Below are 25180 nucleotides of genomic sequence, written 5' to 3' on the forward strand. Positions count from 1 at the left end.
CTGTTCTGTGCCTCGGTTTCCCTTGGCATCTCTTTCCCCCCTGGTTTTCCTGATGCCACTTTCTGCTGGTCCCTGCAAGATGCAATGATCCCATGGGAGTAACATGGTGACACCTTTGCTTGTGCCACAGAGCCACCAGGATCAGCAGGATGGCAGCGTGAGCCCATCACCTGGCTCCACGGCAAGAGGAAGCAGACGGGGACAGGATGGAGCCCTGTCTGAGCTCATGTCCCCAGTGATGGAGGTGGAGGTCTCTGCTTTACTCTCATGTGGGACCCCTTCCATGAGGGCCAGCACCTGGAGCTGGGTGCTGGTCCCTGTCTGGGACCACAGCAGCTTCTGCAGCCCCTGAGCTGGGATCACTGCCCATATCTGAGCATTTCTTTGGGATGTCACATTTGGTGGCCCAGAGGAGAGGGGGGACAACAATGGGGGGTGACAACGACAGTGTGCCCGCACCTGCTCAGACCCATCTCTGAGCATGTCCAGCACGGCCCCGGGGGAGCATGCCGGGGGGGTGGGGTAAATTCTGCACCCCAAAACCACCCCCCCTTTAAGGCTGTGCAGGCAGGACACAGCTCCCCCCACCCCAGCCAGACGACTCCACCCTCCCAGGGAAAGGAGGCACCACAGCCCCCCAAGGCTGTACGAGCCAGCCAGACGCACCCCCCGAGCAGCACCGTCCCCCCCTTCGGGCAGGATCTCCCGCCCGTTCCGCCGGGCGGTGCGGCTGTGCCGTGCTGTGCCCGTGTGCCGGGCGGTGCCGGTGTGCCGGGCGGTGCCGTGCCGTGCCGTGCCGTGCCGGTGTGCCGTGCCGTGCCGGTGTGCCGGGCGGTGCCGTGCCGTGCCGTGCCGGTGTGCCGTGCCGTGCCGGTGTGCCGGGCGGTGCCGTGCCGTGCCGTGCCGGTGTGCCGTGCCGTGCCGGTGTGCCGGGCGGTGCCGGTGTGCCGGGCGGTGCCGTGCCGTGCCGTGCCGGTGTGCCGTGCCGTGCCGGTGTGCCGTGCCGTGCCGGTGTGCCGGTGTGCCGGGCGGTGCCGTGCCGTGCCGGCGTGCCGTGCCGGTGTGCCGGGCGGTGTGCCGGTGTGCCGGGCGGTGCCGTGCCGGTGTGCCGTGCCGTGCCGTGCCGTGCCGGTGTGCCGTGCCGGCGTGCCGTGCCGGTGTGCCGGTGTGCCGGGCGGTGCCGTGCCGTGCCCCCCCCGGGCCCCCAGACCCGCCTGGGCCCCGGCGCCGGGCGGGGCCCGGGGGCGGCGCCGGGCGGGCGGGGGCGGCGGTGACGTCAGGCGCTGTCCGCGGTGCTGAGGGAAGATGGCGGCGCGCTAGAGCCGGGCGGCGGCCAGGGCCCCCCGCGCCCCCCGCGGCCCCCGGCACCCACACCGGCGCCATGTCGCTGCTCTGCGTCGGAGGTACCGGGGCACGGGGCACGGGGCACGGGACGGGCGGGGGGCGCGTCCCGCAGCCCCTCTGTGCTCGGGGCGGAGAGGGGGGAGCGCGGGGCTGGCGGGGCTGAGGGGAGTGTGGGCAGGAGGGGGGCGGTGAGGGGCGGGGGGGTCGTGGGAACGGCTCCATTCACGAGCGCCCGGCGCGTGGATTTATGAATGAACCGGCGGGGGCGCGCGCGCGGCGCGGGAGCCGGGCGTGGGGGAGGGGCGGGGGTGTGGGCGCGCCCTGCCCGCACAGGGATCCCCCGGAACCCCCCGGGATCCCCCCGAACGCTGGTCCTGACCCCAAAACCCCGCCGGGAGCGACGGGGCTCCCTCCGCGCCTCCCCCCGCCCCATGGGGACGGGACTCCCCCCGGAACCCTCCCTGGCTCCCCCCCCGCGGCTCCCGTCCCGCTGTGGGAAGGGGGCTCCCCCCGGAACAGCTCCTGGGCTTCCCTCATAACCTCCCAGCGCCGTGGGGCGGGAGCTGCCCCCATAACTTCCCACCGCCGGGGAGGGAAGGGGCTCTCCTATAAAACCCCCCTGGGCTCCCTCCGTGGCCCTGCCCCGCCGTGGGGAGGGGGCTCCCCCCTCGCCGCCCACCCCAGCCTCTCCAGCTCGCCGCCCCCTCGGAGCCCCCTTCTTCCCATCCCGCCCCCTTCACGTCTCTTCCCACACCCCCCTCAAGCGCAGACCTCCATGTGCTCAGCCCCCGGACACCCCTGCCCGTACACCCCCTCTGCCACCATCGCATCTCTCCCCCTATACCCCCCTCCCCAACCCCCCCAGAACCCCACCCCACCCAGGACGCCTATCCTCAGGCACCCCCATCCTGCAGACATAGCCCTCTCCATTCCCAAACACCCCCTCATAAAAAACACCCCATATGTGCCCGCAACACCCCACATCGATCCCCAACCCCCAGTTACACCCTGAAGCACCCCCGACCCCTAAAATCCCTCCAGTCTCAAAATCATCCATCCCTATCTATGTATCTCTACATTCCCACTCCCCCGAACAGACCCCATGCACCCCAAATCCCACACTCTCTCCACTTCCCTCTGTGAACCCCTAAATACTCCCCTCAAATTACAGCCCGAGCCCCAGCCCCACCTCCTGCAGCCCCCTATGCCCCTGCAGGTGTTGCCCGACCTGGCAAGGGGGGTGCTGGTGGGGGTCAGGGCAGATGGGGGGGTCAGGGTAGGAGCCTGGGGGTCTGGTGCTGGTGTGTGCCCAGTGAGGGAATCTGGTGCTGGTCACCCCATACTGGGATGAGCTGATGGGAGTGCTCAGGCAGGAGATCCCTGCATCCAGCACATTGAGCCCTGCCCAACTCGGTGCCCAAATGAGTCCTGCAGGCTTGGCCTCAGCCTTGCTGGTCAGTCTGGGTTGAATGCTCAGTAATGGGGGGACAGAAGTCGGGAGGGGGTCCCTTTACCCTCTTCTCAAGGCCCTATGACATCCTGATGGGGACAGGGTAGCACTCGTGTGTCTTGGGGTCATAGGATGGAGGTGGCAGGGTGACAGCTGGGACAAGGTGGGGCATAGAGTGCCTGGGATTCCCCCACCCCAGGCGAAATCTGGAGGAAAATGGGTCTGTCTTAGTGCTGCCTGAGATTGTCAGGATGGGGGCTGTGCCCCCACCACCACCTGACATGTCCTTGAGGTTCTGTCACAGCCCCCTCTCTGGTGGCAGTGCCACAGCTGGCATGCCCCTGTGTCCCCCCCCGAGCCAGCCCCAGATTTCGGTACTCTCCTCTGGCAGAAGGGCACCTCTTTACTGCCACTTAAAGGACTGTCACATGTGGTGACACCCTTGGTGGCGCTGGGGGTGGCTGCTGAGAAACAGCTCCGAGTGGGTTGGGGCTTCTCCCAGCGCCCTGTCACCACTCGCTGGTCACGCTTCTCATGCTATTTTTGGGGGTCCCGGGGGTGGGGGTGCCACCCCAAAGCCTCCCCCAGGCTTTCCCTGCCCCGCCTGGGGGGCTTTGTGCCTGGGGCTGTCCCTGTGTGACAGGCACTGGAGTGACCTGGGAGTGTGGGGTGAGTGGGGACAGGAGGGGGTGTCTGGAGTGGCGGGACGCAGACGGACAGATGGACAGGCGGGCGGATGGGCATCTGGAGAGACAGATGGAGAGACGGAGGGACAGATGGATGAAGGGGACGGGAGACATGATCACGGAGGCTGAGGGGTGGGCGGGTGGACTGACAGGGAGAGGAAGGACAGAGGGGTGGATGGAAGGACAGACGGGTGGGTGGACGGATGGAAGGATAGATGGAGGGGTGCATGGAGGGTTGGACAGAGGGTTGGATGAAGGACAGAGGGGATGGGGGATAGACACAGGGATGGGTGTGTGGTGGACAGATAGTGGGGTGGACAGGCAGAGGCATGGGTGGGTGAACAGAGAGGGGAGTGCACAGAGAGACAGGTAAATGGATGGACAGAGGGATGGACACACAGGAGATAGACAAATGGTGGGTGGTGGGGTGAATGGGTGGACTCAGGCAAGTGGATGGATAGACAGAAGGATGGGTGAGTGGAGAGACAGAAGGATGGGTGAGACAGGCCAATGGATGGAGAGACAGAAGGATGGGTGAGTGGAGAGACAGGAAAATGGACAGAGGCATGGGTGGATGGATAGAGTGGTGGGAGAATAGATGGACAGCAAGATGGGTGGCAGATGGATGGGTGGATGGCTGGAGGGATGGGTGGGTGGAGGGAAGGGTAAATGGACAGACAGCAGGATGGATGTACAGAGGGATGTGTGGACAGGCAGAGCATTGGCCTGTTGGGGCATGCCAACAGCCCAGCCCAGTTTTCATGCCATTCCCAGTCCAATCTCTGCCAGCTGCCTCCTGCCTCAATTTCCCCAACTGGTCAACATCCCCTGAGAGGAGCCAGATCACCCCAGCCTGGGAAGATCCCAGCTTGTTGATGTTACATGTGTGTCACACTGTCCTCAGCTCCTTGCCTGGGGCCTCAGGTTGAATTTAGCCCCAGGGTGGCACCCGAGGTCTCGCCACCCTTGTGCCAGCTTTGGGGACCCTTTGATGGATGGGAGGGCATCACATCCCGCAGATGGTGACAGCAGGACTTCTCCCTGGCAGGAGATGACAGCCAGGAAAGCCACGTGTTCCCTGGGTAATTGTTTGTTCCTGTCAGCTCGGGTATTTTTGGAGCTTTTCCTTCCTCTGCTCTCCCGTTCCTTTTTGGAAGCAGCAGCTGGTGAAGAGTAGTGGGTGCCCCTGGGCCCGGGGGAAGGGGGATCCCTGTCAGCCACAGGCAGGTTCTGGCTCCAAATGCTCCATTAGAATAGAATAATATCAATTTATAATCTGTATAATATAATGTATAAATACATTATATTTCATTTACATAATTATTACACACAGTGGTGCCAGTCATCCCCAGACAGCTCCCAGGCTCCCAGCCTGGTGTCACTGGAGGATCTTTGGGATCCCGGAGCCTTGTGCCAACCCCCCAAGTGTGAATTCCCCATCTCTGAGTGAAGCTGCAGCTCCTGGAGCCCTGTGATTCCCTGGGAACATGGCTGCCGGTGACGTAGCTGGTGACCTTCCTTCGGGCAAAAAGCCACCCAACGTGTCACCCTTTCGGTGGCACAGGGCAGGCAGCCGAGTCAAAGGGTCCCCGGTTGTTTTCTGAGGCGATGATTTCCCTTCCCTCAGTTTCCCCGAGGTTTCTGGTGGCCTCCTCCCAGCCCTGCCAGGCACGTGGTGCTGGCGGCAGCCTCACGTCCCTTCCAGCGCTGGTGGCGGGTGATAAGCGGCTGGCGAGTGGCACGTCTCCGAAATCAAATTACCTTTGATGTCGCCAGGGCTATTTTCATCCCTGCTCGGTCACGTTGGTCCTGCACCCGCTGGCACCCGCGTCATTTAAGTGTTCTCCGGGTGCTGTGTCATTCCCTCCCCGCCTGGTCCCCTCCCGACAGCCCCGAGGACACCCTGGCCCCACCGGCACTGGCAGCGTCGGTACCTGGCTGTGCTCGGCTCCTTTTGCCCCCCACCACTGCAGCCAAAAGCTGGGGACCGACCCCCACCCAGCGGGGTAAAGCTGGGGGTGTCAGCCAGAACTGGGGGAGCCTTCCCATGGAGCTGAGCAGGATCAGAGGGCTCCTTGCACCCCTCAATGGGAAGGATGGGAACCAGCCCCACAGTGCCCCCATGGGGGAGACAGGGCTGGGATGCAATGGGGGTGTTTTGGGGCTGTATAGGATTTTGGGGGGAGGGGCATCTCCACCACCCCTGGGGCTGCTTTGGGTCAGGGAGGGTTACAAGCCCCTTACCCACACGGTTTTCCTGTGGTTTGGGTTTCCTCTTCCAGTGGTTTGGGAGAGCCTTAACCCTGGTCCTGCTGGGCTGGTACCACCCAGAAGGGACTCGAGTGGGGAACAGCATTCCCCAGACCACAGATTTTCCTCTGGATATGGATGCTAACATCATCTGTTTCTCCAAATAAATCCCAAATCAAAAGTGTGGGGTGAGGGGGGGGGTAACACCCCCTCAACAGAGGAAAGCTGGTCATTTGGGGTTGCAAGCTGTCCCAGAGTAGCAGGTTTTTTGGGGGAGCATTTTCTCCTCATTGATGCCCACCTCCAACTCATATCTGATCCTTCACCCTCACTTGGCATGGGGGATCCCAGCACTTTTCCCTCCTGGCAGCTGGGGGGGACATGGGGGTCAACCAGGACTGGGGTCCTCCCACCACCTTGACACCCTGGTGGGGATCCCCAGCCTTTCCCCAGGGTCTCAGCCTGATTTTCTTCCCTCCCTTTGTCCCTGCAGTTAAAAAGGCCAAGTATGATGGGCCCCAAGGTAAGTGAGACCCCACCTGCCTGCCCACCTGAGGGGAGAGGGTGGGGGGCTCTTGGGCTGGTTGGATGTGGCAGAATCAGAGGAGGGGCTGGGGAAGGGGGTCGAGGGGACCCTTAGCTCTGGAGGCACTATTTGGCAAGTTGGGGACACACACACACAAATGCGGGTGCCCTGGATGGAGCGGGGGGCTCACATCCTGCCAGCCCTGGCAGATGTAGGATCCCTCCTGGGACTGGGGTGCTGAGGGAAGTGTGTGTGGGGGTGGCAGGGGGTGGTGTCGGAGAGTAGGGACACACTGAGGGTCACTTCGCCCTCTGCTTGTTCCCACAGAGAAGTTTAACACCTACGTGACCCTGAAGGTGCAAAATGTCAAGAGCACAACCATTGCAGTGCGGGGCAACTTGCCCTCCTGGGAGCAGGACTTCATGTTGTGAGTGTCCAGGGGTCCCCTGACCTCCCCCATCCCTGCTGCTCCCCCCCACAAATAACACAGGGAGTCCCCCACTGTCCTGACCCCAGACCTGAGGGGCTCACCTGAGTCCTGGGCTCAAGGGGACGGGTAGAAGATGGGGTGGTCCCAGGAGGCTGCTGAGACCTGAGAGGGGGTTAACTTCATGGCAGTAACCTGATACCTTTCCTGTCCCCAGTGAGATCAATCGGCTGGACTTGGGCCTGACTGTGGAGGTGTGGAACAAGGGACTCATCTGGGACACCATGGTAGGCACGGTGTGGATCCCCCTCCGGACCATCAGGCAGTCCAATGAGGTAGGGAGGCAGGCACAGGCTGAACCCCAAGGGACATGTGCCACCCCCAGCTGTCCTTTGGGCCAGGCAGAGCCTTCCCCATCCTGCCTGGGGCCACACCCTGTGTGCTGGGGTTGTGGGGAAATGAAATGGGGGTCTGGGAGCTCTCCATTTCTACCTGACAGGAGGGCCCTGGGGAATGGCTCACACTGGACTCCCAGGTCATCATGACCGACAATGAGATTTCAGGCACCAAGGATCCGACTTTCCACCGCATCCTCCTCGACACGCGCTTTGAGCTGCCGCTGGGTGGGTGCCCCATCCCTGGCCCCCAGGCCCAGGCTGTGTCTTTCCTCGCCCTCAGCCCCAGGGGTGCTCATGAGCTTTGGAGCTGAGGCTGAGGTCTGACCCTGTGGCCCCAAAAGCTTGAGGGCTGTTCTGGGGGAGGTCTGTGCACCAATTGGGGTCTTTGCCTTTGCAGATATCCCTGAGGAGGAAGCCAGGTACTGGGCCAAGAAACTGGAGCAGCTCAACGCGATGCGGGACCAGGATGATGTGAGTGCTGCCAGGCCTGGGGTGAGGGGGCAGGGGCAGTGCTGCCAGCAGGAGCCCTCACCAGCCCCTCTCTCTCCAGTATGCCTTCCAGGAGGAGCAGGAAAAGCCTCTGCCTGTGCATGGCTCACAGTGCTGTAAGTGCTGCCCTGTCCCTGCCCCACTGTGGGACCCCCACACCCTCCTTTCTCCCCACTCCCACACCGAGGAATTTTAAGGGGTGGGCTCTACATCTGCTTTGGGGCATTGGACCCCAACCCAAGTGGGGTTCAACTTCACTCCATACCCGGTCCCCATCTCCATTCCTGTTGTCCTTCCTGTGTTTGCCAGTGTTTCTCTGCTGTCTCTCAGCTCCACAGTGGCTGAGCCTTCCTGTGGGTGGAGGGGAGCAGGGCGTAGGAGCTATGGGGCTGATGAGGATAGTTCCTCTGGGGCAAGGGGCAGCAGGCTGGTTTTGAGGGCTGCTGGATGGGGGCCCTGCAGAGGGATTTGGGGTGGCAGCTCAGTTTGTTCCAACACATGCCTCAGTTCCCTCTTCTGTAACCACCCCAGGGGCATGCATTGTTTGGTGCCCCTGTGCCCAACCCCAGGCCCTGTCCCTTGTCAGTGCCACCATGCCTGGCCATAGCATTGTCCCCAGCCTGGGTCAGTGGCACCATGCCCACCCCAGGCACTGTCTCCAGTCCAGCTTGGAGTTGTCATGTTCAGGCCCAGGCAGTGTCCCAGTGCCAGTGTGTCCCGTCCCGGATGCTGTCCCCAGGGCAGTGTCCCCAACCCAGTGTGCCCTCTGGGGAGATGCTGGTTCCTCCCAGCCAGCTGCCTCCATCTTTATTGTTTCTGCCCCTTTCTTTGTAGGCAACTGGAATTATTTTGGCTGGGGAGAACAGCAGAGTAAGTATCCTGCCCAATCCTCTCTTCCCAGCCTGGGGGTCCCCAGCACATCCCTCTTTCCCTGGCCCAGGGCTCAGAGGACCTGGAGTTTGGATCTAGCCTGTGGCCTTGTGCCATGACTCTGTACTGGGTGAGGACAGTGTCACCAAGTGCCCTGTCCTGGGCAGGGCTGTCCCCAGGGGCTGGTGGGGACATGGCACCATGGGGCTTTGTGCCCTTGTGGTGTCCCAGTGGCAATGAGCATCTCGGGCTTTGCCTCTGTGGTGGAACATCGGTGGGGCAGAGGGAGGGTCCCTGCCCCCATCCTCTTCCCCCTTCTGTATGTCCCAAATCCCCCCTCCACCTTCCCCTCATCCCCCCAAACCCCTCCTGTGCTGATAACATGTCAGCTCGCCCCTCATCCTGCCCTAGGCCCACTTCCCCAGCACAGTCCCACAGCGGTGGGGACACAGTGGTGGCACTAAAGGGTCTGTGCAGGGTGGGGGCAGATTTGGGCCATCCCCTGCCCCACTCACTGTCGCCCCTTGCAGACGATGACCCCGACAGTACCGTGGATGACCGGGACAGTGACTACCGCAGCGAGACCAGCAACAGCATCCCCCCACCCTACTACACCACGTCCCAGCCCAACGCCTCCGTGCACCAGTACCCCATGAGGCACCAGCAGCAGAGCTCCCGCGACTCCTACACTGACTCCATGCAGAGCTACGAGATGGACTACTCAGACCAGGCTCCCATCAGGTAGAGTGGCCACAGCCAATTCACCCTGGGCCCGGCTCTCTCAACCTCCCCCGCCGGTGACAGAGGCCAGCACATCCCCAGGGTGACGCCAGGGATGGCGCTCCCAGTGCGGTGGGTGACAGAGGGAAGGATGAGGTGAGGAAGAGCGGGGTGGCGCTGGCCTCATCCAAGCCTTTCCTTCTCACTGGGAAGTTTTCAAACTCTTTTGGGTCACTGCCCTCCTCTGTCCTCACTGGGTTTGGGGCCCCCCATCCCTGGCTGTCCCTGCTGGGAACTGGGCAGTGGAGTGTGGGGTGGCTGGGAACACAGACGTGGCAGAACTCAGCCCAAAGTGCCAGCCCCATCCAGGTGGACAGAGCCTCCCTGCCAGTGTCCCCACAGCAGCAGGGGGTGGTGGGTGGCGGTGGGACCTCGCTGACCATGTTCCTCTCCTCCCCTGGCAGACGCTATGGTAGCGTAGACTCTGCCGCAAACGGGCGCAGCGACGCTGAGTCCGGTTCTGAGTCGAGCAGGCGGACCAGCCGCCAGCCTTCCCTTGAGAGCAGGCGGTCCCTAGACCTATCGGATAGGTGGGTCACTACCTGTGCCGTGTGCCGTGTGCCGTCGCAGAGTGCTGTGGTCGGTCCTTGCAGCCATGGTGAGGCCAACACCAGTCCTGGCAAGGGCGGCCTTGTGCCACCCTCCCCGTCCCGAATCAGCCTTGTACAGGGACAGCTTTGGGATGCTCCAGGTGTCCCCCCAGCCACTCTTGCTGCTGCACCCCAGTTCACGGGGTGACATCCCAGCATCCTGGTCCCGCTTGCTGGCACTGCGACTGTCTGGCACAACTGCTGCCTGTTCCTTGTCATGTCAGCGGGTGTGGGACCGGGCCCCTGGGGACTCAAATGCCACTCCCTGTTGCTAGTCAACTGCCAGGGTGTGCCTGTCTGGGCAAAAGCTTCATGCAGTGATTTGGGATCCTGCGATGTGCCAAGAGCACCTCTCCCATTTCTGGCCAGGATCAGGATGGGGAGGTGTGGGGTTTCCAGGCGTGAGCTGTGTCTCCTGCATCCCTGTGCCCCAAGTGCTCCTTCTCAAGGCACCTGGATGATGCCAGTACCCCTCCCAGCTGCGACCAGCCTGAGCCATCCCCCAGCACCCTCTTCCCTGCGGTGTCCCCTGGCTTCCCGCGGCCTGGCCACTCTGGGCTCTGCCCAGCCCCACCCCTCACCTTTGTCCCCTCACGCGCTCCCTGAGCCCTGGCTGCCAGTGCTGGAGACGTGGTGTCGGCCTCTTCCTCGGCATGTCCCTGTCCTGTCTGCATGTCTGCTTCTGTCAGCCTGTCCCCACGGAGCCACGGGGCTGCCCTGTCCCTGGCGGCCTCCCGGGGTACAGGGCCCCTGTGGGCCTCCCAGTGCAGGCAGCTGTGAGAGGAGGGAGCTGGAAGGGCCGGGGGGGGCAGATGGGGTGGGGGAAGGAGTCTGGCCTGGCAGCAAGAGCAGAGGCAGCCAGAGCCCCTGAGTAGGGATGGTGTCAAGAGGAGTGAGGGGGTTGAGGGGGTGTCCTGGGAGGGTGTCCTGGGAGGGCTGCGTGGAGCACTGGTGACAGATCTGTGTGTCAGGGGCAGGACAGGGTGTCTGGCAGCAGCAGGAGGCAGGATCTGGCTGGGGGTGCTGCTGCCCCCACCTCTGGCTGGGGTGAGCCTAGGAGACAGACACTGTCAGCCTCATCCCCACTCAGGCCAGGCACAGGCAGGGAGCTCAGAGTGCCCCCTGCTTGGGGGGCTGGTTCCAGCTGATGGAGTTTCCTGGTTCTGTGCCTTTGGCTCCCAGGACGAGGAGCCCAATGCTCCCGATGGGAGCTGCACATCCTCCCACCCCTGGTGCAGGGCTCTGGGGCTCTGCCTGGGGTGACATGGACCCACGGGAGCCCTGTCCTTGTGTCCCCTCACCCCTCAGCCCCACAGGGAGCAGCCGCTACGCCTCGTCGGCTGAGCTGAGCCAGGGCAGCTCCCAGCTGAGCGAGGACTTCGAGAACGAGAGCCTGAGGGACTCGGAGCTGGACGAGAGGGACGGGGACTCCTACCACTCCTGCCACAGCTCCGTCAGCTACCGCAAGGACTCACCGCGCTGGGAGGAGGAGGATGATGATGATCTCTACCTGGAGGAGGAGGAGGAAGAGTTCATTGAGGACTACAGTGAGACTGAGGAAGGCTACCCCAAGGAAGAGGAGTTGGAAGAGGAGGAGGAGGAGGAGCTGCGGGAGCAGGACAGCTATGAACCCCCTGAGCATGAAGCGTACCCACCACCACAGAAACCCCTGCCACAGCAGCAGCAGCAGCAGCAGCAGCAGCAGGTACCGCAGCAGCAGCAACAGCAGCAGCAGCAGCAACCCCAGCTGGTCCCACAGCAGAAGCCTCAGCAGCAGGAGAGGAAGGAGGAGAGGAAAGAGGAAAGGAAAGAGGAAAGGAAGGAAGAGAAGGACACCTCTGCTCCCCAGGAAGCCCCTGAGGCCCTCCAGGCCCAGCGGGCAGAGGAAGAAGTTCCCATGCAAGAGGCAGCCCTGGAGACTGAGCCCCCAAAACCAGCTGAGAGGTAGGAGGGGAAGCTGACCTGTGGTGTCCCTGGGATGGCACTGTGCCTGGAGGCACTGAGGATGCTCTGGAGGTGGCTCAGGGATGGTGCTGGTGCTTGGCGCAGGACCAGGGACCTTCTGCTGTGTCTGGAGCTTTTCCAGATGCCTGAGCCATCGAGGTGGGGGAAGCCCACCTTGTGCCACCCAGGCAAGAGCCAGCACCCTGGGCACGCTGCCCGGGCCCAGCCACCCCCTGTGCTAAGCGTGGCTCAAGGTGTTCAAGAACCTGCTGAGGTTACAGGGCTGCAGGTTTATAACCTGGGACAAACACGGGGCTGGAGGAATGGGATCTTGGGGCTGTGATTCCTCTCCTCTGGCACAGGCCCTTGGCACCCTGGGTGGAGCTTGGTCAGAGGAGGAGATTTCCTTTACAGAAGTCAGTCCTCTCCCTAGGCCTGGTAAAAGCTCATCCATGGCCTCCTGTGCTGTACAAGTGAATTAATTGGTGGTCAGGTTCCTGGTGCAGCATGTGAATAATTCATGTCTTGGGGACAGATTATTCAAATATCATTATTGACCATTTCCATTTTCAGTGAGTGACACTCCTCTGTGCAGAGGTGAACTGCTGTGATGGGCTTTCTCAGCCTTTTATTTAGTTTAAATTAAACACCAGGAATTGGGAATCTCTAATTTAAACCAATGTGTAATGAGCTATTAAAAAAAAAAATGGATATTTACCCCAAGAGCTGGCAGGAACCTGAGGGCCTCAGGTCATGTCTGCCTGCAGCACCCACAGGAGAGGGGGCTTAGGGGTCCTGTGCTGGGATTTGGGGACTGTGGATTAGTGCTGGGGACCATGGATTGTGCTGAGAACCCCAGATTGTGTTGGGAGCCCCAGATTAGTGCTGAGGGCCTCAAAATAGCACTGATAACCCCAAATCAGCTTTTGGGACCCCAGAGTAGCACTGGAGACTGTGGATTAGTGCTGAAAACCACAGATTAATACCGAGGATCCCAAGTTAGCACAGACAGAGCCTCCCAGGTCTGAGCAGGTTCATCTCCTGAGCACCCCATGGCCTCTTCCCAGAGTGGTTCTTGGTTCCTCTCTCCAGTGTCACATCACACCAGGTTCTCCAGGAGACTGGTATGTTTGGAGGATTTATTTTCTTTTCCTCCATGTCTTGATTTTGTAGGAGAGGAGAAAAAGCCCCACAGCACCCAGCATGGTCAGGCAGACACTTTTCCCTGGGCTTGGAACCACTGGGGTGTTGGGTGCTCTTTACCCAGGAAGCTGTGGTGGGAAGTGGCCAGAGGACATTGTGCTGGGGAGATGGGGGGCAAAAGATGTTTAATTCACATGCTTGTGTCACCAGCTGTCCCTGTATGTCACTTGGGTGCCCAGGGCAGGGTCTCTTGAGGGTGGGGAAGCTTCTGGCTTCTCCCCAATGCTCTGCCCTGATTGTGGCTGCCCTTTGCAGTGAGACCTGCTGCCTTTTCAGTCCTTCTTGGTACCAAGAGGCAGTTTTGCCATGGCCACACTGTCTCAAGGCACATCAGGATCCCCAAATGGCAGTCTCAGACCTGCTGGGGGTGTGGGGGCTGCTCCACCCTCCCTGGTGCTGTGCTGGGAGGTGACAGGGGATGTGTGTGCTTGCAGGGAGCCGGCAGAAGAGGAGGTGCAGGACCCCAAAGCACGAGCCAAAGCCAACTGGCTACGAGCCTTCAACAAGGTCTGCATGCAGCTGCAGGAGGTGAGGACCCCCTGGCCATTGCCACGGCTTGGGGCTGGGGGCACGGCCCCTTTCCACACCTGGGCAGCTTCCAGGGACATCCACAGACTTGGTGGTGCCAACAGTGGTGCCCACAACCCCATTCCCACCAAGTGGGACACCCCGGAGAGGCCGGGAGTGCTGAGGATCCCCCGTGTGTGCTGCATGCATGGCTGGTGCAAGACCCCCGCCCTCTCCCCTCTGTTGAGTTGACAATATTTTGTTTTGTTTTTAGACTCCATCCTCCATCTTTTCTTTTTGTTTTGGCTCTGGATTCGCTCCCCGGGGTCTCGATCCCCCTCCCCACCGCTTCTCTTTTCAGTTGTCCACCACCATGGCCCTTGCACCCGCGTCTCCCCTTCCTGCAGGGAAGGGGTGTAGCCTGCCTGCAGGTAAGCATGTCCACCTGGAACCTCCCAGCCACGTGTGTGCCTTCCCTGTGTGTGTGTGTACGCTCAGGGATTGCCCATGAAGGAGGGGTGATGGTCTCTCTCTGTCCTTCTCCTCCAAAATAATCCCCTGCCTGCAGGAGTAGGTGGCACTGCTGGATGATCCCCGCACACACACCCTCTTCTATGTGTTCTGGCTTTTCCCTGCTCTTCTTTCCAACTGCTGTGGGTCCCTGAGGACCTGCTGAGCCTTTGTGATGCTTCTTCACTCCCTCAAGCCCTGAATTGTCACACAGTGTAGCCATGTCCCCTGCATTGCCAGCCTCATCCCCATTGCTGAAGCCCACCTACTTGCTCACCCAGGTCAGCCTCCTGAAGAGATTTATTCCCAGTGCTGGCTTGGATGCCCTCCCCTTGGTTTTGGAGCACACTTTTCTCTGCCCACCCTGCTCATCCTTCCATGCCCCCTCAGTGCTGTGAGCATTCACTGCTCTGGGGGGGCTGTCCCCCTGCTGGTGGCTCTTGCTGTGCCCTGACACTGTCCCTTGTTTTCCAGGCCCGTGGGGAAGGTGATGGAGAAAAATCCCTGTGGTTCAAAGGCGGGTGAGTACAAGGGGAAGCTGGGTACACTGTGCCCCCTGGGATCTCAGCCCTCTCCTCATTAGGATGTGATTAATGAGCTCAGCATTAATGGGTTTGTGTGGGGAAGGGTTGCTGAGCTGTGGGCATGCAGGGAGGCCAGTCTTTTGGAGCTGAATATTGGGGCTGGTCAGTGCTTTTGGAGCAGCCAGCAGACATGACATTGCTCTGTGACCCCAAGAGCTGCTGCTGAGGGGGAGAGTGAGGAGGTGAGTTGAGATGGGGATGAGGAGGGGCGGCAACTCCTGCTTGCCTCATGAAACAGTGTCATGGGGAATCCTGAGCCTTTCACCTGGATAGGCTGGAGGTCTCAGTCCTGTCTTGCCCTCGCAGACAGCCCTGCTGTGGACCTGGGCAGAACCTGGTAGGTTGCCTGAGAACCCCCAGGTCACTCCAGGGATTTCTTTCCGACAGGGCTGTGAAGTTCCATTCCTGCCTTGGGTTCTCTTGCAGCAAAACTTGAGGCTCACCTGCTCAGTGCTCCCCTTTAGGATCCCAGAGGGAACCCCAGCTCTCCAGCCTCACACTGCAAAGCCAAAGCTGACTAAGCCAAATGGGCAGTTTTTCTCCTGAGTTTCACTGTTAAGCTTCATGTGGGGAAAAATCACCGTTTTTGCCAAAATCCCTTTCCCCTTAGTTTTTAGTTCAGTGATCCCTAGCCTGGCTGGGGTGGTGGTGGGGATGGGGATTCCATGGATAGGTCCCTGGCCACACAGGTGTTGCTTTGCAGTCATATTCACCAAGTCCTAGATATTGAGAAGAAATCCTTTCCTGTGACGGTAGTGAAGCCCTGGCACAGGTTGTTCAGAGCAGCTGTGGCTGCCCCATCCCTGGAAGTATCCAAGGCCAGGTTGGCAACCTGATCCAGTGGAAGCTGTGCCTGCCCTTAGCAGGGCATGGAACGAGATGGGCTTCAAGGTCCCTTCCAATCCAAACTATTCCGTGGTTCTCTGAAGTGCCGAGTGACCATGGGGCAACAACGGGGGGCCCCTTTCTGCCTCAGCTTCCCCTTGCCCGCTGACTCTCCTCTCTCTTGCAGGCCTGGTGGTGGGCTGATCATTATAGACAGCATGCCGGACATTCGCAAGCGAAAACCCATCCCCCTAGTTAGCGATTTGGTGAGGTTCCTCCCAAGGCACCCCCCCACAGCTGCTAGCTTTGCTCCTGCTGCGCCGCCCGTGCCCCGCTCCCCAGCTGCCTCTAACTTGGCTTGTGTTCTCTGTTTTCTTTCCTGTGGCCTGGCTGGGCCTTCCCTGCGGCAGGGGGGCGGCTGTAAGGTTTCTGCGCTGCATTAACAGCATGCCCGACATTAAGCCTGGACGCAAATCTCTCCCTCTAGTCAGCGATCTGGTGAGCGCGGTGCGAGGGGTTAAAGAGACAGCGCCCTTGGGGCTGCCGGCCAGCCCTGGTGCCCCCAGCCCTGCCAAAGAGGGGCGGGGGTGTCCCACACTGCCTGGGGGGCTCCTGGCCCTCCTTGCAGTGGGGAGCCGGGCTCTCCCTACCCCGAGGGTGCTTCTCTTTAACGGAGCTCTGGTCCCTACCCCCAAGCATCAGCCTGAGGTTTCCCAGGGCTGTATTTGGTTTTTTTACTGGTGCTGTATCCCTGGTCCCTTCCTGTCCCAGCTGCCACGCCAAGCTGTCCACAGCCTTGCAGCTTGGACCACACTGGTGCTGGACAGACAGACCCCCATACCAGGGGAGGGCTGGCAGTGGCTTTTCCAAGTTGCCCAGACCCTGTGCTCCTGTCCCCACTGTCCCAGTGTATGGGGCTGGAGACCCCCGATGTATGGGCCCCCCATGATGGGGTCCCCTCCAGTCCCTGGGCTCTTGCACAGGGTCACTCTGCTGGTCCCCTCTCGCTCCTGATGACAAGAGACAGCAATTTTGGAAACAAGACACCCTTGTCCCTCAGAATTAGGTGCCCTTCCCCCTCTCTTTACACCTTGTCAGCTCCACTGTGTGCCCTCCCTGGGGTGCCACCCTCCTGTTCCCAACCTGCCTTCCCCCATTCCCCCACCCCCTTGCTGTCCCCAACTTGGTGCCCCCACCCCAGCCCTGTTGGGCAGCTGCTGATGCTTCTGCACTGTGCTGTGTTGGTGTTTTGGGGGTGGGGGGTGATGGGGTGGGCAGTGTGTGGGGTTTGGGGGTCTGCTGCCTTTCCCTACTGGGATTTGCAGGCTGTAACCAGTGCTGTGGCTTGGGGTCACACTGCCCCCCACCACAGAGTGCTCAGTGCTGGATGAGGGGGTGTTTCCCCAATTCCCACTGGTTCTGGCAGGGAAGGGGCTCTCCTGGGAAGTGTTTGCACTAATGCCTTTTTATTCCCCCCTCGCTGGCCCTGGCTGCCCACAGGCCATGGTAAGTGCCCCCCACCCCATCTCCCCAGGGGTCTCAGACACGTGGTGAGAGGTTATGCCTCACTGGCGCTGAACTGGAAATGTCATAGGCTGCTGCACTGGTTCCAGTCCCACTGCACAGAAGTGGGGGCTGGGCTGTCCCCACTGCCCCCCGTGCAGCCTGGACCCTTCCCTGTCTGGGATCACAGTCTGTCCTGGGTGTTTCACAGCCACTGGGAGTGTAGGAGGGAGCTCTCATGTTCTGCTGGATCTGGGAACTCGCTTTCTTTCCCACAGTCCCTGGTCCAGTCCAGGAAAGCGGGAATCACATCCGCGCTGGCCTCAAGCACCTTGAACAATGAGGAGCTGGTAGGTGCTGGGGTGGGCTGGGTTGGGGATGGTTGGGAGGGGGAAACTGAGCCTCGGGGGCCAGGCGAGCAGTGAGGTGCAGAGCCTGTGCCCCACCAGCATCCTCTGGTGATGCCTGAGCATCTGGGATGTTCATGGCAGCACCTGGGGATAGAATCATGGGATCATTTGGGTTGGAAAGGACCTATAAGATCATCAAGTCCAACTGTCAACCCAGCACCACCACCATTAAATCAATGTCCCCAGGTGCATCCTCTGCCCTGCTTCAGCATTTCTCCCCCTCTCTCCCCTGTCCCTGCACAGAAAAACCATGTTTACAAGAAGACCCTGCAAGCCTTAGTGTACCCCATCTCCTGCACAACGCCCCACAACTTTGAGGTGTGGACGGCCACCACCCCCACCTACTGCTACGAGTGTGAGGGGCTGCTGTGGGGCATTGCCCGCCAGGGCATGCGCTGTGCCGAGTGCGGCGTCAAGTGCCACGAGAAGTGCCAGGACCTGCTCAATGCTGACTGCCTGCAGAGTAAGGACCTGGGGCCCTCAGCCTTGTCCCTTCTCACCTTGCAGAGGGAGGAAGGAGCAGCCCCAGAGAGCTCTGCTCCTGACCTGTGCATGGGAAAAGTGGTGGGCAGAGCAGACTCGTCCTGGGCGGGGGACAGATCACTCCAGGTTTGAATTAATTCATGCATGGCATTGTAGAATCATGGAATTGTTAAGGCTGGAAAAGACCTTTAAGATTATCAGGTCCAACCAGCAACTCAGCACCCTTGTGGTCACCACTAAACAGTGTCCTCAAGTGCCACAGCCACATGTGTTTTGCACACTTCCAGGGGTGACTCCATCACTGCCTGGGCAGCCTGACCCAGGGCTGGACAACACTTTTGGGGAAGAAGTTTCCCCTGATATCCAACATAAACCTTCCCTGGTGCAACTTGAGGCCATTTCCTCCTGTCCCTGTCCCCAAGCCCACCATGCCAACCTGTGAGAGCTCTTGTCTCTCTCCTGGGTACCACCAGCCCCCCAGCCCATCTCACCCATGCCTGTCCTCTCCCAGGAGCGGCGGAGAAGAGCTCCAAGCATGGAGCAGAGGACCGGACCCAGAACATCATCATGGTGCTCAAGGACCGCATGAAGATCCGGGAGCGCAACAAACCAGAGATATTTGAGCTGATCCAGGAGGTGTTTGGGGTCAACAAGACCACACACACGCAGCAGATGAAGGCGGTCAAGCAGAGTGTCCTGGATGGCACCTCCAAATGGTCAGCCAAGATCAGCATCACAGGTAAGCAGCTTGTCACCTTCAGCATTGAAGTGACACCCTGGGAATGTCCCCATTGCCCAACCCCTCATTCTGCCAGGCAGCTTCAGCCCCTGGGGGGACACAGGTGCCTGTTTTGGGGATCTTCGTGTGGCTGTGGCACTGACTTCTCTATGTCTGTTCTCTCTGCCGTGCTGTGCTGTGCTGCAGTGGTCTGTGCCCAGGGCCTGCAAGCAAAGGATAAGACAGGTTCCAGTGACCCCTATGTCACTGTCCAGGTTGGAAAGACAAAAAAAAGGACTAAAACTATCTACGGCAATCTCAACCCAGTCTGGGAGGAGAATTTCCATTTGTAAGTTCACCCCCGGTCTCCCCATTCCCCTCCCTGGCCACTCATGGTTGTGCCAGGCTGTGCTGGCTCTTGCCATGTCCCAGTAGGGTGGGGGGAGCCAGCTGGGCCTCATCCTGCCCCCACTGAGGTGCTGGGGTCCCTTGGGGTTCTGTTTTATGCCATGAGGATGTGACTCCAGGGGCTGATCCAGGCTGTGCTGGGGCTGCCTGGGTGTGGCACAGAGCCCACTAGGAGGGGGTTGGTGCCCCTGCATCTGCTCTCTTCCCCAGTTCCTGCTTTGTGCTAGTCCCTTTTGTTTAGGGAAGCAGTGATGGGGAGTAGCTGGAAAGGTTTCACTGCTTGTGCTGGAGCTTGCCCTTTGTCACCTCCCCAGCGAGTGCCATAACTCCTCTGACCGCATCAAGGTCCGTGTGTGGGATGAGGATGATGACATCAAGTCCCGCGTCAAGCAGCGCTTCAAGAGGGAATCCGATGACTTCCTGGGCCAGACCATCATCGAGGTCCGGACCCTGAGCGGGGAGATGGACGTCTGGTACAACCTTGGTAAGCAGCACAGCCTGGGACCCTCGCCCTGGGCTCAGGGGTGACACATCCTGCTCATGCTGGGACACCCTGCCCTGGATGGCAAGGGGAAAGTGCTGCCAGCCATAGGCTGAAGGCTGTTGCAGCATGGTCTGCTCTTAGAAACAATACCAAAAGCCATTAGGAGAAAGTGTTTTCATAGGGTCATTTTGAGAACCTTCTACCCAGGAGGTTCTAGAACACCAGGCTCCTGCAGAAGGGAAACTGAGGCACAAAAAGACCATATCTCTAGTGCTGGAAATGTGGTCAAATCCCACCCCAGCCTGGCTGCACACGGTGCTGGTGTCCCCTCAGCCCTGGCCCTGTGCCAGAGCATTGTGCCCCTCTTTGGGGCTGGCAGTGAGCAGGGTTGGCCCAGGGAAGCCTCACACCTTGTCCCTCTCCCTGCACCCACAGACAAGCGCACAGACAAGTCTGCAGTGTCAGGAGCCATCCGGCTGCACATCAGTGTGGAGATCAAGGGTGAGGAGAAGGTGGCTCCTTACCACGTTCAGTACACCTGCCTGCATGAGGTGAGCAGCCCAGACAGGCACAGGGGGCACGGCCCCATCCCCAGCAGTGCCACCCTGCCACCACCTGTGCTGGGGAGCTGATGGGACTCATTTGTACCTCCAGAACCTGTTCCACTTTGTGACGGATTTGCAAAACAACGGGGTGGTGAAGATCCCAGACGCCAAGGGGGATGATGCGTGGAAGGTGTACTTTGATGAGACAGCACAGGAGATCGTGGATGAGTTTGCCATGCGCTATGGGGTGGAGTCCATCTACCAGGCCATGACGTGAGTCCTCTGCCCCCGTCTGGTTCAGAGGGGCTGCAGCCACCCCCCAGCTGGAGGGTTACTGTCCCCATTTTCCTCTCCTGCTGCCGTTGGCACTCACCTCCCTGCCATGGGTGCAGACTGGCCCCAAACCTGTCCACCCATCCTTCCCCTTCCCAATGCGCTCTGGCACAGCCTCATCTCAAGTCCTGTGTCGAGTTTGGGCACCACAAGATCAGAAGGATCCAAAGCTGTTGGAGAGTGTCCCAAGGAGAGACACGGAGCTGGGGAAGGGTCTGAGGAGTGGCTGAGGGCACTTGGCTCGTTCAGCTGCAGCACAGGAGACTGAGGGGAGGCTCCTCGGGGGCTGCAGCTCCTCCCGAGGGGAGGCAGAGGGGCAGGGGCTGAGCTCTGCTCTGGGCCAGGGACAGGAGGCCAGGAAGGGCTGGAGCTGTGCCAGGGCTTGGCATGGAGCTCAGGGAAAGGTTCTTCCCCCCGAGGCTGCTGGCACTGCCCAGGCTCCCCAGGGAATGGTCCCGACCCCGAGGCTGCCAGAGCTCCAGGAGCGTTTGGCCAGCGCTCTCAGGGTGGGCTTGGTGGGGTGGCTGTGCAGGGACAGGGGCTGCACTGATGATCCCTGTGGGTCCCTTCCAGTTTGGGATGTGCTGGGATTCAATGACTTATGCACCCCAAACCCAGCATCCCCTCCTATGGCCCTAAACCCTCAGCTGCCACCTCTCTCCGTAGGCATTTTGCCTGCCTCTCCTCCAAGTACATGTGCCCCGGCGTGCCGGCGGTGATGAGCACCCTGCTGGCCAACATCAACGCCTACTACGCCCACACCACCGCCTCCAGCAATGCCAACGCCTCCGACCGCTTTGCTGCCTCCAATTTCGGGGTAAGTCCCATGGTACGTAAACGCTCTTTTCTTTTTCTCTCCTTTCTTTGGGAGGGGGTGGGGGGCTTGGGAAGCAAAACGAGCTGTGCAAAACACCCCACTCCAAGCTGCAGCCAGGCAGCAGTGGGGTCAGCCCCTGCTTGCCTCAAAAATCGTCCCACTCCTGTGTTTCAGGAAGGAAAAGAGCCACCACCTTCCCAGGAGAAGGGCTAAATTTGCTCCCCGGATTATTTTGGGAGCCTGAGCAAACTGGGACCCTGGGTGGCAGTGTGCCAGGAGGGGGGGCCACCTTGGTGGCAAAATCAGAAGCATGTGGCCATGACCCACCCCTGCATTTCCTGGGGGGGTCTCGCACAGCCTCGTGTGCTTTGGGGGACTCCAGCCTGCTGCAAACTCAGCCAGTTGTGCAGCACCACTGGGTGCCAAGTTGGGTGAGTTTGTGGCAGGGCTGGGTGCCCCTCGGGGAAGTGGGCAAGGAGGGGCTGAGCCCTCACCTCGGCTGCCCCACCCATGCCATCCCTGAGGCAGGAAATGGTCGCTCTGGGTGTGCATGGGTCGAGCCAGGGTCAGTGCCCAGCCCCGGGTGCAGCAAGGTGCTGGGTAGCCAGGGACACAGCCAGGGCCGAGCACAGCTCCGGGCAGCTTTGGCTCACCTCCACATTCCTGTTGCAGGGGGTAGCTAGAGCCGAGCGAGCTGTGCCTCCGGATCACGCAGGAGGAGGAAACCAAAAACCGCCTTTTCTCTAACATGGAGGATTTTAAAAACTTGTTTCTTTCTCTTTTTTTAGAAAGCCTAAGGTTGGGTCCTAAAGTGCCCGTCCGTGTCGCTTTAACCCATCGTGTCCAGTGTTAGAGTGCTGCAGCCGCTCCTTGGGTGCTGGGGACGCACGGCCCGGCCCAGGGCCCGGCTGGGCCATCCCCGCGAGCGCCGAAGGTTTGCGGTGGCCAGCACAGGCTGTGGGCATGGCCGAGCCAAGGACTCGCTGCCCCTCCCACCCCTGTGCTCTTGTCCCGGGACTCAGACGCTGGTGCGGACTTTCCAGAGCCCTGCGGGTCAGCCCTGACCCCGTACAGCCAGTGCTGAGGGGGGAACCCAGGGCTCTCATGGGAGGCCCACATGGCTGTCCAAAGCCTCTCCACCAGCAGAAACACAAAGGGAAATGCTCCCCAACAACATTCTGGGGCCAATATTGGGAAGAAATTCTTCCCTGTGAGGGAGTGAGGACTGAGGTTGCCCTGAGAGCAGCTGTGGCTATCTCATCCCTGGAAGTGTTCAAGATGAGAGTGGACAGGGCTTGGAGCCAACCTGGAATAGTGGAAGGTGTCCTTGCCCGTGGCAGGGAGTAGAATAAGGTGGTCCTTAGGGTCCCTTCCAACCTGAACCAGTCTGGGATTCTATGATGAGTTGCTTTGCCATCAGCTCTGACCCCTGATCCAATCCACAACCCAAGATGGGATTTGCATCTTTCTGCCCTGTGCTCTCTGGGTGGGAGCTGGGCTGAGCTGAACTACAGCCAGCCCCTCAGCCCCAGTGGAGACTCCCCACATGGGGTGTTTCTTGCCCATGTCCCTTGATGCAGCCCAGTGGAGTGAGTGAGGAGTCCATGGAAATGTCCAGCTCCTGGGGCCACCCTGAAGATGGGCAACCACTGCACATTCTTTCCCTGCCCTTTTTCTTGAGCTCTTGGAAAGCCCCAGTCGAGGGGCTACTGATCCTGCAGCCTCTCTCCCAACTCTTGTCCTGAGCCCAGGCTCAGAGGGGTTCCAGTGGGCAGGGCAGACAGAGCAGCCTGTCAGCCTCCCAGCAAAACAGGGGACATGTGGTGTCACCTCTCCATCCTGAACAGCACCTGGCATGGCCACATGTGCCCCAGGAGCTGCTGAGGGGTTTGAGTGAGCCCCAGCCACCAGCGGGGACATGCTTTTCTCTGCAGGCATGTCCTGCCCATTCAGGGCTAAGGAAGACAGGAAGGCAGGAAGGAAGGAAGGAAGGGAGAGGGCTGAGCTGAGAGCAGAGACAGACAAGGGCGGGGGGGTCGGTCCCTGCCGCCTTTGCCCTGTTCACCTGCCCCCGGGGCGTTTCTCCACAGAAAGATCGCTTTGTCAAGCTCCTGGACCAGCTGCACAACTCCCTGCGCATCGACCTCTCCATGTACCGGGTAAGGTGCCTGCCCTGCCTCAGTGTCCCCACCTGAAGCAGCAGGTGGCTGCTCCCTCACCCTCACTTGCCCCTGTGAATTTTGAGGGCAACTCCCCTCTTTCCTTTCCAGAACAACTTCCCTGCCAGCAGCCCTGAACGGCTGCAGGACCTGAAGTCCACAGTGGATTTGCTGACCAGCATCACCTTCTTTCGGATGAAGGTACTGCTGGGGGCCCCACTCACCCTGTCCCTCAGGGAATCTGATTCTCTTTGGCCCTGGTTGTCTGCGGGTTGGGGTTGTGCTGGCCTGTGGTGCTCCTGGGTGGGTGTCTGGGGGTGCTCCAAACACCATGCTCTCCCCGCACACCAGGTCCAGGAGCTGCAGAGTCCCCCACGAGCCAGCCAGGTGGTGAAGGACTGTGTGAAGGCCTGTCTCAACTCCACCTATGAGTATATCTTCAACAACTGCCACGAGCTCTACAGCCGCGAGTACCAGACAGACCCGGTGTGTGGGGCAGGGGGAATCCTGGGCACTGACCTCCCCATCCCGTCCCCTTCTCCTTTTCCTCATGCTCCTGCTCCCTTTCCAGAGTGCTCAGTCCTGTACAGAATGATCCCCAGACCTTGGAGTTTGAGCTGTGGGGTTGAGATCAGGACAGACAAGAGAGGGTTGCATGGGGCCTCCAGGGTATTCCCTCCTGCTCCCTTGTTAGCCCTGACACAAAGTTGAGCCCTGCACTGGGTGACCAAATTCTCCACTGTGTCCCTGCCCCTCCAGACTAAGAAAGGCGAGGTGCCCCCCGAGGAGCAGGGCCCCAGCATCAAAAACCTGGATTTCTGGTCAAAGCTCATCACCCTGATTGTCTCCATTATTGAGGAAGACAAGAACTCCTACACGCCCTGCCTGAACCAGTGAGTAAATGCTGGGGAAGGGGACACTGCTGTGCCCACAGAGGGTGCCCATGTGGAGGCACTAGGATCTTGAGGCCTTTGGAAGTGATTATAACATCCATAGGAAGGCTGAGGCTGCTGGGAGGTGTGTGAGGGATGTCTGTCCATGTGGAGGGCTGATTCACCCGGTGTTCACAGCCTCAAGCTGTGCCAGGGGAGATTCAGGTTGAACATCAGGAAGAATTCATGGAGAAGGTGGTCAGGCATTGGATGGGGCTGCCCAGGGAAGTTTGAAGTCCCTACCCCTGGAGGTGTCCAAGGAAGGCCTGGTCTGGCACTCAGTGCTTTGGGGGGGATCATTCACAGGTTGGACTCAATGATCTTGGAGGCCTTTTCCACCCTAAACGATTCTGTGATTCACACTCTCCCCTCGCCCCAGGTTCCCCCAGGAACTGAACGTGGGGAAGATCAGCGCTGAGGTGATGTGGAACCTCTTTGCTCAGGACATGAAGTATGCAATGGAGGGTGAGTCCCACCTGCCACCCTGAGTCAGAGAGGGAGGACCCAGGCAGGACCTGTTCTCAGCTCACACCTCCCCTGTTCCCTGGGCAAACCCATTTCATCTCCTCATCAACACCATGCATGGCTTAACCCCCCGCAAAAGCACTTCCACCTTTTTACCCTGGAGCTGCCCCTGGGGAGCCACAGCCCAGATTTGGGACTCAGAGTAAGCCCCAGGCCCTTTCCCCGTGCAGAGCACGAGAAGCACCGCCTGTGCAAGAGCGCAGACTACATGAACCTGCACTTCAAGGTGAAGTGGCTGTACAACGAGTACGTCACCGAGCTGCCCTCCTTCAAGAGCCGCGTGCCCGAGTACCCCGCGTGAGTGCAGCCCTGGGGCCGGGGAGCGGGACTGCCACCACGAGGGCTGCTGGCCTCACCATGATGGGTCTCTCTTCCAGCTGGTTTGAGCCCTTCGTCATCCAGTGGCTGGATGAGAATGAAGAGGTGTCACGGGATTTCCTGCACGGAGCACTGGAGCGGGACAAGAAGGATGGGGTATGA

General features: G+C 60.3%; 1 protein-coding gene across 6 annotated transcripts in view; it reads left to right on the forward strand.

The window, feature by feature from the left end:
• Positions 1 to 1295: 1295 nt before the first annotated feature.
• UNC13A (unc-13 homolog A) overlaps positions 1296 to 25180 on the forward strand; it is a 37503-nt gene continuing 13618 nt past the window's right edge. For 2 of the 6 annotated variants that reach the window (XM_053965710.1, XM_053965711.1), the window contains exons 1-29: positions 4501 to 4562; positions 6224 to 6253; positions 6584 to 6683; positions 6901 to 7018; positions 7183 to 7306; positions 7479 to 7552; positions 7632 to 7686; positions 8405 to 8440; positions 8971 to 9181; positions 9625 to 9750; positions 11119 to 11754; positions 13392 to 13485; positions 14449 to 14495; positions 15794 to 15881; positions 17165 to 17236; positions 17540 to 17759; positions 18291 to 18518; positions 18705 to 18846; positions 19220 to 19389; positions 19825 to 19940; positions 20044 to 20207; positions 20934 to 21096; positions 23175 to 23243; positions 23355 to 23444; positions 23595 to 23729; positions 24003 to 24136; positions 24555 to 24640; positions 24871 to 24997; positions 25078 to 25174. In XM_053965710.1, coding sequence (XP_053821685.1) covers positions 4532 to 4562; positions 6224 to 6253; positions 6584 to 6683; positions 6901 to 7018; positions 7183 to 7306; positions 7479 to 7552; positions 7632 to 7686; positions 8405 to 8440; positions 8971 to 9181; positions 9625 to 9750; positions 11119 to 11754; positions 13392 to 13485; positions 14449 to 14495; positions 15794 to 15881; positions 17165 to 17236; positions 17540 to 17759; positions 18291 to 18518; positions 18705 to 18846; positions 19220 to 19389; positions 19825 to 19940; positions 20044 to 20207; positions 20934 to 21096; positions 23175 to 23243; positions 23355 to 23444; positions 23595 to 23729; positions 24003 to 24136; positions 24555 to 24640; positions 24871 to 24997; positions 25078 to 25174 — 3783 coding nt within the window. In that variant the 5' untranslated portion in view covers positions 4501 to 4531. Of the gene's footprint in view, positions 1404 to 4500; positions 4563 to 6223; positions 6254 to 6583; positions 6684 to 6900; positions 7019 to 7182; positions 7307 to 7478; positions 7553 to 7631; positions 7687 to 8404; positions 8441 to 8970; positions 9182 to 9624; positions 9751 to 11118; positions 11755 to 13391; positions 13486 to 14448; positions 14496 to 15570; positions 15650 to 15793; positions 15882 to 17164; positions 17237 to 17539; positions 17760 to 18290; positions 18519 to 18704; positions 18847 to 19219; positions 19390 to 19824; positions 19941 to 20043; positions 20208 to 20933; positions 21097 to 23174; positions 23244 to 23354; positions 23445 to 23594; positions 23730 to 24002; positions 24137 to 24554; positions 24641 to 24870; positions 24998 to 25077; positions 25175 to 25180 lie in introns of those variants that run through there. The other 4 variants (XM_053965714.1, XM_053965715.1, XM_053965713.1 and 1 more) reach the window with 3 other exon arrangements.

The sequence above is a fragment of the Vidua chalybeata genome, chromosome 27 (assembly GCF_026979565.1).
Source record: "Vidua chalybeata isolate OUT-0048 chromosome 27, bVidCha1 merged haplotype, whole genome shotgun sequence".
Taxonomy (NCBI): domain Eukaryota; kingdom Metazoa; phylum Chordata; class Aves; order Passeriformes; family Viduidae; genus Vidua; species Vidua chalybeata.